The sequence below is a fragment of the Glycine soja genome, chromosome 9 (assembly GCF_004193775.1).
Source record: "Glycine soja cultivar W05 chromosome 9, ASM419377v2, whole genome shotgun sequence".
Lineage (NCBI taxonomy): Eukaryota > Viridiplantae > Streptophyta > Magnoliopsida > Fabales > Fabaceae > Glycine > Glycine soja.
Genome location: NC_041010.1, coordinates 46,186,829 through 46,204,597, shown reverse-complemented (window position 1 = coordinate 46,204,597; position 17,769 = coordinate 46,186,829). Strand labels below are relative to the sequence as shown.

Below are 17,769 nucleotides of genomic sequence, written 5' to 3'. Positions count from 1 at the left end.
TGTATAAAAACTACAAGAAGTGTTTCACGATCGAAGAGTTATGTTCACTTTGTTGACCTCTCTTTTTGTATTAATAATTTGTTGACCTCTTCATTTCGGGTAATATAAGCCTCTAATTTATACATTGAACAATGCCTTTGGTATACAAAAAGAACAAAAAGGCATGTGTTTTAAATTTTCGTATATGTATAATTGGTTTGATTCGATTTCTTCTACTATTAAAGATTTAAGGATGGAATTGTATGAAAAAATCGTTAAGGGATGCAAAGCTAGCCCTTTTTTTCTACTTCCATTCCAATATGTTATATATTTTGAGAGAGAAAAAGTTCCTGATGATTAATGCATGGGGTCTCAATTATTTAATAAAAATAAAACTTTATTACGATTTCCGAGGGTAACTCAACATATTTTTAGGCCTACAGTAAATTTTGATCTTAGGAACTGAGGAAGTAACAGAAAAACTAGAGACCTTGATAGGTTGTACCCTCCCAGATTCAAACTGAGTATGTATTTCTCTCAATTTTCCTGTACTTAACTATATAAGGTGGTTGGTTTATTTGTGTCATGTGCTGGATAATTCAATGGTTAGGCTTTTGGCAGGGATGTATTTGTCATGTGTTGGTTAATCACCAGGAAAATGACCAAAATAGTGTCCAATTAATCACCTTCAATAAGATGCATGATTATTAATGCTCCAAAGTTAAAACCCAATTTATTCATTATTCACCACATAAAGTGACTCAAAGCTGCTGATTCTGTTTTCTGTGAGATTTATCGAACATGGCACTTATATTTTCTATACTAAAATTACAGCACCAACAATATACACGGATTTGGATATATTCTCATTCTAGCCTCCATGACCTTGTCATTTAAAGAGATACAGTTATACACAATAGGTTTGGGACCTTGTGCAATAAATGTGACTTCTAATATAGGACACTGTGTCTACCTGATCATGTCATCAGCTGAAATGAGAGAACTCAAATTCATATTAGTTAATACACATTCTGCTGGAAACAAACTGTTCCCAATATGGTTAGGGGAGGAATATACACAGCACTGTGGTTGATGTGAATAGGGTTCTGTTCACGTAATCAATGCAATGCAAAAGGGAACTAGTTCAAACTTCTTGATGGTGGTTGCCAGTCCTCAAAATGTTAAACTTGCAGAGAGGGCAAGTAGCATTGATTAGCAGCCATTTGTCTATGCATGTGCAGTGAAAATGGTGATTGCAAGGAAGTTCTCTGAGCTCAGCACCATCATCATAGGCAGAAAGGCAGATGCAGCATTCCTGTTATTATTCCACAACCATTCATGTCAGAAGTGGGATTAGTTAAGCAAAACTGAAATTTGCAGTTCCAAAATTGGGAAAGTGAAACAATCCATCAGCCCATATAGCTAGGAGGGCTAGCAGAAACAGCATACTAAGCATTAAAGTAAGCAACATGAACTCGGCTTTAAGAACAAAAGTCTGAAGTACAACCAATAAGAAACTATATTTTAAATATTTTACTATGACACGATTCAGATATTATTGTGCAAATGTTATGAGGAAAAATCATCCCATAACTTTCTACATATCTTCTTACTTCCTAAATGAAAAAAGCATTAAATATTTGTTTTAGTTTCAAAGACATTAATGCATTTATCTTTTCGTTATATATACTTTTTATAAAGTATCAAGAGGATATCGTAGGAACATGGAGCAAGGCTCTATACATGTGCACAAGAGCTTACTTACAATTTTACAACTGGCTAGCTAGTATCCAGAACATTATGCTGATATTTTCAAATTTGTAAAATTTTTATAAATAAAAAATATTAAAATTATATTAAAAATATGTATAATTAACATAAATAAATAAATAATAGACTTAATTATGATTTTATTCCTTGAATTTGAGGTGTCTTCTTTTTTTAGTTCCTACAATTTAGAATCATTTTTTGTCCTTGAATTTTAAAAAATTACTCTTTTTAGTCTCTTGCATGATAAATTGACACTTTATGACAATTTTTAACTGTCATAAATTAATTTTATATTTTAGTCGCTTGAATTTATATTTTAAAACTGTCATAAAATGCTAAAAAATCACCACAAAATACTAAAAACCACCATAAAATATTAATTTATTATGTCAAAGACTAAAAAAACAGTTTGTCAAAATTCAGGACTAAAAAAAATATTTCTAAATTTCAGGACTAAAAAAACACCCCAAATTCAGGAACTAAAACATTAATTAAGTCCTCATCTTAAAATATGTACAATTAACTTAAATAAATAGAAAACATAAGTAACTTAAATTTAAGCGGAAAAAATAATTTTAAAAAATTAATGAGAGAGAGAGTGTGTGTGTGTGTTTCGAAGCATAACATTTTGAAAGATAGGATCATTCTTTTTTACCAAACTAGCAACTTACTGCATCTTCTAAGGCAATAACATGTTCGGTGGCTGTCTCACTCTCAGATTCGGTCATTATTCCTCTTGAAGATTCTTCAATATCACCTTCTTTCTTAAATTCCTTTATTATTATGAACTTATATTTTGGCAACTGCTCAATCTCTTCCTTCGTTGCCCCTTCCTGTTACCACATCAAAGGTCATAATTAAGTCTGAAAACTTGGAGCTGTAAAAAATAAAAAGTCCGAAAACTTGGAAGAAAAAAGAATATAAAAAATGAAAAAAAAGGAATTAGACAAAATTGAAAATAAATCTATGTTGGTATAAAATATTACTGCTTGATGAATTTGTTGAAATCAAAGGGATTTAGGTAGGGAAGGAGAAAAGGGAGAATTTTTTAATAATATAACATATTAACTATCATAAGGTAATGATGCCTTACAGAATACAATGCTCTACAGCTCGTTCGCTAGTTCTTTTATTTTAACTAAAAGATATTATGTGTAATTATCATAATTATGCAAGCTTTATTTAGGGGGAAAAAAGGAGATGAAAAAAAACTATTTTACTATTTTTTTGCAAAAGCTAAAAATTTAGCTTAAAAAATGAGGAACTCGAGAGATTTGTGTTTGATTTTTAAAAATGATATTTTTTCCTTTCAAAAAAAAAAACTAGTGTTTTGTAGAATAATTTTCAAAACTAATGTTTAGTAGGGTGTGAAAAAGAGAGTAAATGGGGAAAGATGGGACGGCACAATGAAGAACATGTCAGAGTAATAAAAAACTGAAAGTAAAAAATCAAAACAATCTAGAATTATTTTTTTCATTTTAAAAACTGAAAAAATGTACTACTTTTGAAAATAGATTTCAAAGACTACTCTTATCAAACATCTCGGTTTTCAAAAACAGAAAATAGTTTTCAAAAACAAGAAATAAAGCAAGCCCTACCTTTTTTAAGCTTAAATAAACATGCCATTTTAGTAATAGAAAACTCTTATTCTACGATAATCACTTCCAAGAAATCATCTGATATACTCTACAATGTTCTAATTCACAATAATGATATTATGAGATATTTTCTAGATATTTCAACAGAATCATAGTAGTTCCTCATAAAAAAATAAAAAAGAGTCCTAGTAGGTTTAGAACATATGTGAATTAAACCTTAGAGAAGGATACTCTAGTTTACAATGAAAATATGATGTCAATTACAGGTCAGAATTTAACTTGCATGATTCAAAATGCACACATACTACTAGCAAGAGAGACCAATATACACAAGACAATAACGAAAGACCAATAACTCAGTATTCATATCCTCCTAAACATATCAACGAAAGCATTAACTGTCCTTTTGATGAATTTTTAAATCTTATAAGGTTTCAGTAAACCAAAACAAAAATATTTTCACTTAATTGATTATATTAAGAATTTCCCCAAAAAGTTTAAATTCAACACTGTTGTTCGTATAATAGACATACAAAACATCCCCTCCACCCCATCCCTACTGACATTTAACTGGTTCTTGTTCCCTCTAATGATCATTTGTTTTGCTTCAATTTTCTAACTAATGAAACCCACTGCACAGACATGCAACATTGACCACTGGCTACTCATTCCAAAATTTCATTTTTCCCATTTAGGAAATGAACAGGTATAAAACTTGAGTGATCTCAAAATAACCTCTAGACCAAAAAACTAAAATTAGGGAAAAGCTTATTCACCTGATCTGCCACCACATACAGAATGGCAAGTATGCACGGCAGACAACAGCAAACAGCGATTCCAATAAGACATGCAACAGCAACACAGATGAGTACAATCATGACGTCGAAAGAAAGAAATGTGATACAGAGCCTGCATAACACAAACATGAATGGTGATTACAAAATGTGGCAAGGCAGAATACTACATAAAGAGAACAATTTAACAAATAAATATTGTTCCAAATTCCAACTAACCAGTAAAGCTGAGGTGAATCCCTTGTCAAACTCTGGCCACCAGCAGTTACCCAGTAGAACCCAACAATCCACCATATGAATGAAAGCATGGTATTTGCAGACTCAATGTGTTTTGTGATGCTGACAAAACAATGAACAATAAATTAACAAGCATGCATAAGGTAAAAAACAAACAGTTCTACACCCAACCTAGAATGCTAAATACAGCAAAGCATTGACTACACTCACAAGACGATACTCTCAATTATGACACAATGCATAAGTAGAGAATGAAAATGGACCAATGCATCAAGGCATGACACAATGCATAATATTGGATGATTGAAACCTTGTGAATTTTCATTTCGTCCCTCCCTACCACTTCCATTCATTGTCACTCTAACCGCACATAGTCTAGAATGATACTTCTTGCACATCACCAAGGCATACACCTCCTCCCATAACAGGTAGTAGAAAAATTAGAGCATGACAAGCAGGAAACAAGGCGAAACCAGCTGTACTCAGATGGCAAAAGCCTCACACTCGTGAAGTAACACCTATAGTACTGTAGTTTGTACTCATCACATGAATTTGCACATAGAAACAGGACATCTACCATTGCCTTTTCTCAATTTTAAGGTCCATCTTTTCCACAACTAATAATCAATATATCAAGTATCCTTTGTTAGAGGCAATCATGGTTGAGTCGGCAAAATCACTATGAACGACAACTTTCTCCTAGTATTTAACGCGCAGTTGCATACCACGAATAGAACAACTCACGCCAATTAATCTACGCACGGTGTTCGATTAATTGTAATTGACTACACTAATGCAAAGTAAGTAAGTAACTAATGACACACCAAGAGGTGGTACCTGTTTCCGTCACCCTCGAGAAACTGTTCCGAAGGATAAAACTCTTCATCACTCTCAGAACTGAAGCTCCATTCAACGTTAGAACCGGAGTGGGTCCCACTAATTGTTGTTGTTCTTCTTCTTGTGAACTCAGCAACGACGCAGAGAGAGTGCAACGCGCCCTGCAGCAGGTACCCCACAATCCACGCCCTGAGTGGCACGCAGGGGTCCTCGTCGGCGCTGAGCGCGAGAACCGACGCGCCGATCGCGAGGAACGCGGCGTTCCACGCGACGTCGAGCGCCACCACCGGCCGCGAGTACGCCCACTCGCTCTGCCGGCCCTCCACCTCCGCCGCTGCAGCCTCCCGCACACGCACCGACGGCTCCCGGAGCATCATGCGCCGCCCGCTCGCACGCCGGAAGAAGGTCGCCGCCGTGCGCAGAGACGGCGGCGCGCGGCGGCGGCTCCGGGGGAGGAACGGTGCGGTGTCCAACAGAGGAGGGGAAGGGGGGGAAGATGATGATGGGTTTGAGTTTTGCATTGGAACGGATATTGAAAGTTGAAACTTGAAACTGTTTGGGTTTGAGAGAAGAAAAAAAGAGTTATTGTTTTGTTTTGTAATTGTTGAGTTGAATCTGGGAATGGGATCTTTGAACAGTTCCAGTGAGCTTTTGGAGTCACAAGAAAGATGGGTTTTGTATTGGTTCTGAATTCTGACTTTTCTCTCTGTTTTTGGACTACAGTTAATTAATACATGAAATAAATAAGGTAAGAAATTAAGAATGTGTTTTTCTGGCTCAATTTTGGTCAAATTTCATATTAATTTTTAGATTTGAAAATTAATGATTTTTTATTTTTTTTTATTTTTTATATGAATAATCCATGTTGTTATTTAATGAAAATTTTATTACATAAATTATTAACATAAAATTCTAATACTACAAAAAAGTCTACTTTTGACCAATAGTTAAAAAACTAAAGCCCATTTTACCCAATAAATAAATTCAGAGAATTTAGATGAGGCTAAATAAAGAACAAAAACTGCTATAGTTTATTTCATATTTCAGTTTTTATATATTTTTCAATTGAAACAGTGTAATTCAATGAAAGCCAAAAAAAAATCAAGAAAAAAAAGGGTTCGATTGGGATTTTCTGCATTTTTGGGATTTCTGGATTTTGACATGGAATCCGTTGAGAGTAATTTGTTTTTGTGATAACTACTAGTACTACTTAACATCTAAAAATCTTTACAAAAAATAATATAGCACTGAATATTAATCTTTATAAAATAACTTTGAATTCTTAATAAAAATCTCAAGAGATTTATAATCAAAACTTTCAATAAATAATTATTGGTTGTTAAGAAATTCAAAAACCTTTCCTACGCATATGAGCTCAATTCAATGACCTGGAAATGGATTATTTGGGAACGAGGAATGTAAAACTTGGTGGTATTTTGTTGCTTGATTGTATGCATGAGGTTTATAATAGGAATCTTAAACTTCGAATTCGATATTTTTTAGGTTGGATTTAATTTAACATTTAAGGGACACAAAGACAGAGAGAACTAACGTGGAGCGTGGACTTTTCAATGCTGCGAGCCAGTTTTGTAGAGCTGTCTTGAACAGAGCTATTTTTTATCTGTTAGTACGTATGTGATAACGTGGTTCAATAATTCAATTGAAAATTCTTAACTTGATCAACTTTTATTTTTTATCACTTGTGTGTTTTTACAGAATAATCCTTCATAACATATTTGACTTGTTCATTTTTTTAATTAAAAAGAATTTAGATGAGTTGAGGTATGAATTGGCAAGATGAATTAAGCGCCGTCATTGTGGGAAATGAGTTTTTGTTTTTACCAACTCAAATCAACTTTTATTGACGTGGGTATTTTTTTATCAATGAGATAAGAAAATGGGTTGTATTTTATTTTTATAATTAAATTAAGAAATAAGAAGAAAATAATTCATAAAATAAAATTAATGATATAATAAAGGCAGATAAAAAAAAGTTAGTAGTATTTTCATTGCAAGTAAAATTCACTTGCTTATTACAAGTAAATGCTTTATTAATTAAATTAAACTGAGTATTTTTAAGACTTCCTGTTCTGCAAATACTAGGGTCACTTTTTTTTTTATTTAAATGAAAGGAAGTCAAAGAAACAAGAGATTAACCGACTAACAAATGTTGAAAAGTTCAACCACAGTACATTGTTTAACGCTATTGTTTTGGCATACATTTTGAAATTTTTCATAGAAATGAATGTACAAAATAATTAGACTAAGATTCATATGTAAATTTCATTAATTTCATTTTACTTATATATTTTTTAATAACTTGATATTGTCGCATTAAAACAAAAAATAACATGTTACATTACAACATCTATAATCCAACAACTCACTTTGAGGTTCTTAAATGGATCTCACATTTACATATTATCTATATCTACTTTTTATAATTTAAGAATCTTACCTCTCCAATCCAATAACTCTACAAATTTTATTAAATGGGTTCAATGCATTTAAGATAGTATAACCCACACTTTAATTATTAGGAGTGTAACTGATTTGAATTGAGTTGAATTTAGTCTAATTCTCAATACATTCCAATTAAATTTAGTCGGATTGAGTTGGGTGAGAGATGCCGTGTCCAAGATTCGTGCGATGAATCTTTGCATCAGTTTACCCAGTTATAAATTTCATTGAAACTTTGTTTGAGGATTAATTCCTCTCTTGGTTGTTGCTTTGTACTCTTTTTTTTTTTTTTCTTTTATGCGTTGCATGACTCTTTTGCTTAAAAAAAAAAAAGTCTGATGCAACTGTATGGAAGGCACTCCTTGGTGCATGTAGAGTGCATGGTAACTTAGAATTGGGACAGTGGGCAGCTACAAATCTTTTTGAGTTGGAACCCATGAATGCTATGCCTTACATATGTTATGTTGTCTAACATGTATTCTGCCGTGCATACATTCATTTATGAAGATAGAGGACATCCAAGGGAAGCTGAGATTTATTCCAAGATTGATGAAATTATAAGAAGAATTAAGGAAGCTGGTTATGTTCCATATATGAATTTTTCATTGCATGAGATGGATAGAGACGGAAAGGAGGCTGGTCTTGCTTATCACAGTGAGAAACTGGCTGTTGCTTTTGGATTACTTGCTTCTCCACCAGGTGCACCAATTCGGATATTTAAGAATCTTAGAGTTTGCGGAGATTGTCATTCTGTCATGAAATATATATATCAGGAGTTTTCACTCATCATATCATATTGAGGGATTCAACTTGTTTTCATCATTTTAAGGAAGGAGAATGTTCATGTGGGGATTACTGCTAGGATTTCATTTTAATCTTAATACTTGTCTTTCATACAGATTCAAGGAGAATTGATACATGATAGTTTCAAGCTTATAGGACAGTGACAAAAAATTTGCTTTGTTTCTGTTGTACTATCATCAAGGTTAAATTCATTTTTATGATGTTTGAAGTTCGAACATATAGATGAAGAAATAAACCTTGTTCTAGGATATTAAGAGCTTAATGTATACAGACATGGATTTTGAGACAGAGGAAGCAAAACTAGTTTTTATTAATTAAAATTTGAAGCAAGTTGTACAAAAGATAGACATTTTTATTTTTCTAATTTAATGTCTCTGTATGGGCTGCAAAATGATGAACGGCAATATCTTCCACGACTAATAGTTTGTTTCATTAAATATTTGCATCAGTGAAGAATCTAGCCAATAAATATAAGACAAATTGACAAAATGCGTTCCTCTATCCAATGAGAATATTCATTTCTTTATTCAGAGATAACTTTCTGAAATTAATTTATTTTTATCCAGTTTGTGGCTGCTACCTACAACTAAAACGGTATAAATTATAACAATATATGTTTTGGATTAAGGGAAAGTAATTTCTCTCTTTAGATACCAAAAAATTAGTTTCTACTAGAGAATGGTTAATCCTCTGTGCTTAAATGGAAGAAATTTGTCCTTGTTTATTTTAGATATTTCGTATGATCAGCGTACTTCATATTCAGATGTATCTGAAAGAACTTATTTACCACTTTTCTAGATTTATCTTATAATATAAATATAAATGTTTTGAAAAGGAATTGAAAATAACTTATCTTTTTAAGTTATTTTTAGCTTATTTAAATAAGCTTTATATTTTTGCCGGGCTTTAAATAAGCTGTTTAGGATAGCTTATGAAAATAACTTACGTGAAAATAGTTTAACTTTGTTTTATCTTTGATTATACAAATAACTTATCCATGAAAACTTATATAATAAGCTCTTGTTTACCCAAACACATCAACAAAGAAGAAAGGACTTCATTGTTACAAAAGTAACAAAAACAAAATAAAAAGGGGTCAAAAAAAAGATGCCTACTCATCTGATGATTTCACATAGTCCACTTTAAGAAACAAGCAGCTTGAACTATATGAAACATGAGCAAAGAATTGCAAGAACTCATTATCTTTTACAAATGAGGCATGCATCAATCACAAACTACTTAAAAAATGGTTACAACCCCATCACCAGGCAGTACTACTTCATCCACGGGATTGTGGCGTGTGGGTCCTTGATAAATAAGCTACATGGTTTTAAGGTTCCTATGAGCTGTATAGTCAATGATTGTGCAAGGTGGACTACAGAGACCTAGACTGTTAGGGATGGTAGCATTGCTGGTGTGGTTATCTATTCATCCAAAAACCCATGTACAAAGCTCAAGAATGAATTCAACTTCTTGCATGCTCAGGAATGAGACGCCTACGCAACTCATCGGGTGCATCCGCCAGTTCTGCATTGTTTTTTTAAATTAAGTAATGGTAAATGATTTAATTTAACAGATAATGGTAAGCTTGTCACCAACTTACCTTGAGCAGTGAAGTTGAACAATGGAGGCAATGGTCGCCCATTTGGCAAGCATGCATTTGGTTCTCGCAGATCATCAAAGAAAGGGTGTGCACATGCTTCCAACTGCAACAGAAAATAATCATTAGCACAACAGAATAACCAAAGAAAATTGAATATCTTCCTAACTTCTATAATATGAAACTATGTAAAACATGGATAAAGCTAAGTATAATTTTTTCAACATATAAATCTTCATTAGTGTGACTGCATATATAATTAAGCTACAAAAGGTGACATTACTAGAAGAAAATTAAAACTTACAGCAGTGCATCGTAGATTCGGTGAATACTGAAGCATCCTTGACACTAGATCCACTGCTTCTGAAGGCATCTTCTTGTGAAAAACCTGATATAAATAATCAATCAGATCTCTGACTGGAACTATTTATCAATTACAAATTGAATATACTCCGGGAACAAATGGGGAGTAAAGAATTGCTAACCTTATGCCATGGGTGTGCTTTTATCTGAGGAAACTTAAATTCGGTGTAATTTGGATTCATGCACTTTATTTCTTCTCTGGTTGGTGTTCCCAAGATCTATAGTGGACATAATTACACTCAGATTCAATGATCCAAAACCAACAGGATGCAACTTTCAAGAACCTTATAAAGCACAAGGATAAAGAACACAATAAACTTTACCTTAATGATCTCTACCAATTGATCAACCCCACTCTCTCCGGGAAACATTGGCTGCAAATAGCACAACATAGTCATAGATAAGCATTAATCTAAAAATGTGTCATTTATTCAATAAGAGCTAATTAGTGGCTTCCAGGAAGGAATTATCTTATAAGAAAAATACATTGGACAACTGGCATTATAGTCACTGCATGTTACTTCTTGCAGTACTTGATTACTAAAGAAAGAAAAGCCACAAGAGAACATTTTCACATAAACGAGTACCCACCAAAAAACTACAGAGCAGTATTAAATAGGAAATATCACCCAAGAATGAAGAAACAATTAAGAACTTTCGGTGTGAACTTAAAGGAAATTCAATTTTTACAAAAGAAATAGAAATTCCCTCTACATATGAGATGGAGAGACAGAAATAATATAAATTCTCACATGTCCTAGAAGAAGCTCAGCCAACACACAACCAGCAGACCAAATATCAATAGCAGTTGTGTATTCTGTTGCACCAAATATAAGTTCTGGAGCTCTATAATACCGCGAGCATATATACGATATGTTGGGTTCGCCAGGCACCTATAGCGCAATAATATCACAAGCTCAGGCACAAACTATTGTACAACTTTCAAATTGATAAGGAAAAACGAAAATAAACTTACCAACATCTTTGCACTCCCAAAATCACATACTTTTAACTGATGAGTCTGGGGATTAACCTGTGACATGCAATCACGTCAGATCAAAACACTTTGGTATTATAAAGAAGGATTCCAAGCAATATATACTATGTCAAAATAATCATTATAAAAATTTATTAAAATCTACAATGAGCAGAACCAATCACTCACAGACCATACATTAAACAGCAAGATCTGGTAAATCCTTCCATAGAGAATAACAAAATAAACAGAATGTGGCACAGTTGACTGTCTAGCTATTAATTCTTCCAAGCAATAACATGGTAGATTTATAACTTACAAGCGTCTGCCGCCAGGCAAGATTTAAATGAGGTTTACCATGCATATTTCATATTGATCAATTGATTTAATTAATGGTATTAAGCATCAAACTGGGAATAATCATTTCCCGTGATTGCAAGAAATAAATAAAATATGGTTCACAAACAAGGAAATTTTAAGAAAAATAAATTCTTACCAATAGATTCTGGGGTTTGATGTCCCGATGGCAGACTCCAATCACATGATGCAAATAATTTAAACCCCGACATATCTATGAGAGTGTTGGCAAGATCAATCAATAACAGCACAAAAGTAATAAGCTCAAAGTAAATAACCGAATACTATAAGCATGATCAGGGAAACTTAACCAAAAATTAAAAAAAAAAAAAGGTCAATCAATTTAAAATTTCTAGATTACCTGGTATGTATACAGTTGCACATTAATGATAGGCATATGTTGGTGCATTCTGACATAGTGCTTTGAAACTCTGTAGACAGTTTCAGGTACATACTCCAAAACTAGGTTAAGGTACAAATCATCTTTCTCAGCAGTTGAATAGAAACAGTGTTTTAGTCTGAGAACATTAGTATGGTCAAGCATTCGCATAACCTGCAGTTCCCTATTCTTATATCTCTTGTCTTGCAACACTTTTTTTATTGCAACTGCTTCACCAGTTTCAAGGCACTTAGCCTACAGTAAATTCAAAGCGAAGTGGATAAGCAAAGAAAGTAACTAGATAAACCCATAGAACAGTGAAGCAAAGGATCAATTCCTACGAGTAAAGAAATACTGCAAAATAAATATCAATACCTGATAAACAACACCAAAAGAACCAGTGCCAACCACACGTTCTGCTATGTATGAGATTGTCTGAGCCAGGCAAAAATCAAGTTATATATGCAAAAATATTTCATAGCAACCCATTAATACAAGTAACTATGTAAAAAAAATATTTCATGCTAAACCATTAATACAGGTGATATCACCTTATAATAACATATACCAAGTAGTGTAATACATAAATACTGAATTTAAGAAAAGGGGTTTTCAGAATCTAATTCCATGAAATAAAATTTACAAAAGGGGAAGTAACAGAGGAATAAAGGAACTCATGGGATCAATACCCGCTTTGGTTGTCCGTCTCGACCTCCAATAGCAGTTGTAATAATTTCACCGGTTTCTGTTCCATTACCACTCACAATAGTTGCTTCCATATCCTGCACAAAGAAAATCATTTACCATACTCAGTGATTGCATTTAAGAAGAAAAAAAACAGCTTTACAAAAACTAACTAGTATGCTACTTTGCAATGGATACATAAATGATTTTACATATATAGAAGTATCACGGTGACGACTAACACAAACATCAAAAGAAAACAAGAAAATGAATCACAATATATACCTTCTCATTGTTGTTTTTGCCTTTGTCATCTCCAATCTTCATTTCATTTAATTCTTTTGGAAGCTGATAATAACCTGACTTCTCAGTTCTAGGCACTGAAGGAACATTGGAATCTACATGGTGTTCCTGATCTTTTCCGCACCTCTCATTAGGATATGTTTCCTCATTGACCTTTCCTTCGGTGTCTTGATCAAACTTTGCTCTTTTTGTGGTACAATCCCCTCCCTGAAAAGAAATGGTTTGAATTAAATTAAAAGTACTCTGACAATGACCAACAAAAATCTCTAACAATCATGTCAATCTCACACAAAGCTTGTGCCCTCATTACCTTAGACAATCAGGTGAATCCCAAGAAGTGCAAAAAAAAAATGACACATTTTGAAAAGCAGAACACAAATAGTCAGATTATAAACCTTTTCAAATCAAATAAAGCTATATCTGAAATTCAAAATAAAATAAAAAAAAATAATGATCAAAATCACAATCACCTAGACAAAAGGTAAATCATTCACATTTGAAATAAATGACATCAACAAAGGGTGCTAAAACAAATTCATAACCATATTAAAAAAAATAAAGAAAATCTTATGTCTAACAAAAGCATCATTCCACATTTCCCAATAATCTAAAACAACGAACATGTTCACTCCATGATCAACGTTGGCGTGTCCATTTTCCCAACAACCAAATGAAAAAAAAAATGAAACTTTGTCCAAAAATTAAAATTTTGATTGGGAAAATAAATAAGAGATGTTAAGCTTACAGGATCTGATGAAATGGAAGTCCTCCCAGAAGCAATGCTTTTCAACCTTCGCATCACATTCATGGCTATGGATTCTTCCAACCCCAACAATCCAACTCAATCCACAACCTAAATACCCTCAAATCCCACCAAAGTTTTGTTTTTTTTTTTTTTGTGTCAAAAACAGAAGACAAAAACACAAAGAGAAAGAGAGAGAAAGAAAAACCTAACCCTTCTCTCTCTTCTCTTACCACAGCTTCCTGCAAATACAAAACCAACAAGCAAAATGGAGCCAGACAACACAGATCTTATGAACCCCATTTCTTAAAATTGGGTGACAGGTGGAATTTTCAGTTTTTTTTTAACAATTAATTAATGAGTTTCTCAATTTTCTATGGTCAAACTTCCATCAATTCCAATCATTCCAGCTTCAAAGTTTGTACCTCAGTCAAACGTAAGATGCGGACCGTTGATCGGTCATTGATGGAATTTGAACGGTTATGATCTTCTTGTTTTGACACGAAAGTTGGTGTTCGGTAATTTGAAGTTACGTAATTGCCCTTGATTTTGGATTTAATAACGGAAAAGGGATCCTCAGACAACGATGAGGTATAAACGGAATATTTGGGGGGAATTACCGAATTAACGTGTTTTTACATGAATCATGCGGCATTTTAAGACAATAAAGAAAAGGACAAGGTTCAAAAGCAAACAAATTTAGTTGACAACAATTTCTTTGGAAGGTCATTATATTTTTTAAAAATAATTTATTTTAATTTTAGCATCATAGATGAGAAGATGTTTCAAGATTATTCATCCTAACTTCCTTAGACAGGCAAAAAGAGGTATTATCTTAACAATAAGACGATACAATAAACTGTTGAAATGAAAAAAAAAAATAACTTTAAAAAAATCACAATTTAATCACGTTTCTGCTTAGCAAAAATAGGCAAAAGGATAATAGATAGAAGGCACACACAAAGGTTTGTCTCCACAATTTAAGGCCATGTCTAATTCTTAAGAGTGTTGTACAAAGTTTAGGCTAAAATTTAATTTTAGTACTTTTATTTTCTTAAAAAATTATGATTTAATCTCTTAATATTTTAATCAAGATATTTTATTTTTTTACTTTTAAAAAACATGTAATTTTAGTCCGTGATTGATTTCAAACATTAAATGACTTTAATTAACAATAACAATTACTTCCAATTTCCCAACTTAATTTTCATTTTAATTTTCAATTCTATCATTTTAAGTTTATTTTATTAACAATAATTACTTTATCAAATACATAGTCCTTATGAAAAAAATGATTTATTATTTGACGACACTTTATATTATATTGGTAATTTTTATTGATCAATATGATTAAAGAATATGATCTTTTCTTAAAATTAATATCCAACTTAATTATCCTTGGTGAAACCTAGGACATAATATTATTTTAACATAAAAAATATGATTTTTTTTCTTTTTAGACATGTTATGTTATTTTTCAATCATAAACTATTGCTTTATGCACTAATCTTTAAATTTATGTATATAAAGTAGATTATCACAACATAGCAGTCCAAACCATCATATCGGAACATATATATAAAAGACTTAAATATATTTTGTATTTCTGAAAATTTTAATAGATTTTACATTTTTGTTCCTAAAAAATTATTTTGTATTTTATCTGCGTTATTGTGTTGGCTCTTTTAAGTAGTTCTAAAAATACTTTTTAGATTTTTCTATTGGTACCTAATTTATTTATTTCTATCAAAACTATATGTTTTCATTAGATGGTGACATCTCAAGTCAAGAGAATCAATGTAATGCTAGGGACCAAATAAAAAATAAAAAATTCAAGCACTAAATGTAAAAAAATATATATATTAAAAGTCAAATGCGAAATTTATAAATGTTTTAAGTACCAAAAACATATTTAAGCATATATAAAAATATTTTATTTGAACAATTCAAAATTTGAAACTATAATAACAACAAACTTATACTAGTCATCAAAAACGATATAATGTTTACATTAATAGTATGCAATAGCAGTCAAAAAATTAATAGTGTAGTATGCAATAATGTATCATTTTTATTTCTCTTCCTTGCTTGACATCATCTAGAAGGCACCATACATCATCACCTTTGAAAAAAGAAAATAATGTCTAAAACTAGTCCTAACTAATAAGAAGAAATGAAAGTTATCTTTAAGCTGGATGAGTTGAGTGTGAGTGTCTTTAGCAATAGGCTAAAGTTTCTTGCAAGTTGATCACATAAATATGGATTAACAAGTTGAGCTTGAGCATGGTCTTCTTTTGGTTCCTTAACCATATAATTAAGAACTACATGATCTTCATTAGACGGAAAGATATGGAAAAAATAAAAGAGAAAGAAAACAAATGAAGGTAGCATAAGGTCACAACTAATTGAGACATAGAAAACAAAAGATGAATGAAAGGGTTATGAAATTAGAACAGTTACAGATGCAACTAAGGAAACAAAAAAATTATTTTATGGGTTGGTTTGAGAAAAAGATTTTGCAAAACATCAAGTGATAAAAATAAAACAATTGCAAAACAAGCTTTTTCAAAAAAAGAATTTAATAAGTTGTTAAAGCAATGAAAATTTGGAAAGTGATAAAATAAAGAGGGAATGGGCCCATCTGATGGTAGGAATCTGCATCTCCTGGTTGATTTCACTATTGATTCAAATGACTAGTCTTAACATCTTTACTTGATGATCCATCAGTGTTAAATTAGTTGAGCATCATCTCGCATTAACGCTCCTCATAGTGGCTGTGAGATACATACACGTAACACAATAGTAAAAGACTGAGGCCAATGTTGCGTTTGATGTTCGGCTGAGAAATTGAGTGAGGGAGGTTAGGATCTCTCTTGTTCCAAAAGAAAATACCAATCATGGGCTATTGGGCTAGATCAAAGTAGTGTGGCTCATGGGTTATACTATACCGGGAGTTATGAGACTTGAATAGGGGGAGTTCTTTCCTACACACCTTTTCTGCTTCCTGCACCACAAAAAGACCTGAAAAGACCAAAATACCCCTCACCAGCACCCCACTCCCAATGCAAGAACCACAAGCCACCACTGCAACCACCCAACACCACCGAACCAACTAGACGTGAAAAACACCCATGTGAGCTTGCAATTGCAATGATATACAAAGAACTAAAGAAGCGGTGCATGTATTTATACAGTTGTCATGAAAAAGGGTATCTAGAATAGGTATTCCATAATAGGATATATAATATGGAAACCTATTTCAATATATGATTTATATTATCTGAAATAGGTATTTTGAAATATCTTTTCTTATTCTAGAGTAGTTATTCTAAAATAGGATAAGTTATTATGAAATAGGAAATCATATTCTGAAATAGGTATTGTGGAATAAGATAAGGATAATATGGGAATTTTAAAACATTTGGGGTGTATCAAGCAAGAACTGGGATGCAGCAGGAACCAATTGCCTTGAATAGGTTAAATGCTTATGGGCTATTTGAAAAGATGAGTTATGGTCTACTGGGTCATGCTATTTTTTTTTCAAATTTTCTTTTTTTAAAAGAAATAAAAGTTAATTGTCATGTATTATTAGTTTTAAAAACTTCTAATTGTCAATCAATTAGAAATCATCTTTAAGATGGTTTTTTAGTTTTTTTTTTTAAGAAATATGAATTTTAAGTTAATTATTATAAAAATAAATAAATTAATCGTATAATATAATATTTAATTGAATGACAACGTAAATTCCTTTTATATCAATATGCATGATTAGTATATTCTTATTACATTAAAAAATTAATCTTCTTTTTTTTATGATTTTTGCATTATAAAATTTATAGTGAAATAAGAACAAAGATGAAGTAAAAAAAATAGTAATTAACTAAAA

At 32.0% G+C, this 17,769-nt stretch overlaps 2 protein-coding genes across 2 annotated transcripts; both read right to left on the bottom strand.

Annotated features, from left to right (window-relative positions):
• Positions 1-753: 753 nt before the first annotated feature.
• LOC114425733 (E3 ubiquitin-protein ligase At1g12760-like) lies at positions 754-5,913 on the bottom strand. Its single transcript, XM_028392684.1, has 5 exons — positions 5,216-5,913; positions 4,361-4,480; positions 4,124-4,256; positions 2,421-2,582; positions 754-1,294 (listed from the first exon to the last, which is right to left on the bottom strand). The coding sequence occupies exons 1-5, from the start codon at positions 5,734-5,736 to the stop codon at positions 1,124-1,126; spliced, it is 1,107 nt and encodes a 368-aa protein (XP_028248485.1). The 5' UTR covers positions 5,737-5,913; the 3' UTR covers positions 754-1,123.
• A 3,571-nt stretch (positions 5,914-9,484) lies between these two features.
• LOC114425258 (shaggy-related protein kinase theta-like) lies at positions 9,485-14,160 on the bottom strand. Its single transcript, XM_028392107.1, has 13 exons — positions 13,887-14,160; positions 13,124-13,348; positions 12,844-12,936; positions 12,530-12,589; positions 12,137-12,409; positions 11,915-11,989; positions 11,419-11,475; positions 11,195-11,335; positions 10,766-10,816; positions 10,565-10,660; positions 10,384-10,467; positions 10,083-10,185; positions 9,485-10,006 (listed from the first exon to the last, which is right to left on the bottom strand). The coding sequence occupies exons 1-13, from the start codon at positions 13,947-13,949 to the stop codon at positions 9,945-9,947; spliced, it is 1,383 nt and encodes a 460-aa protein (XP_028247908.1). The 5' UTR covers positions 13,950-14,160; the 3' UTR covers positions 9,485-9,944.
• Between the last annotated feature and the right edge of the window lie 3,609 nt (positions 14,161-17,769).

Coding starts and splice junctions, on each gene's coding strand:
- LOC114425733 (XM_028392684.1), bottom strand. CDS start 5,736: ATGCAAAACTCAAACCCATCATCATCTTCCCCCCCTTCCCCTCCTCTG. Junction 4,481..5,215: donor CTCGAGGGTGACGGAAACAG/GTACCACCTCTT, acceptor TTGTTTTGTCAG/CATCACAAAACACATTGAGT. Junction 1,295..2,420: donor TTATTGCCTTAGAAGATGCA/GTAAGTTGCTAG, acceptor GAATAATAACAG/GAATGCTGCATCTGCCTTTC.
- LOC114425258 (XM_028392107.1), bottom strand. CDS start 13,949: ATGAATGTGATGCGAAGGTTGAAAAGCATTGCTTCTGGGAGGACTTCC. Junction 13,349..13,886: donor CTTCCATTTCATCAGATCCT/GTAAGCTTAACA, acceptor ATTTCTTTTCAG/GGAGGGGATTGTACCACAAA. Junction 12,937..13,123: donor GCAAAAACAACAATGAGAAG/GTATATATTGTG, acceptor TTCTTTGTGCAG/GATATGGAAGCAACTATTGT.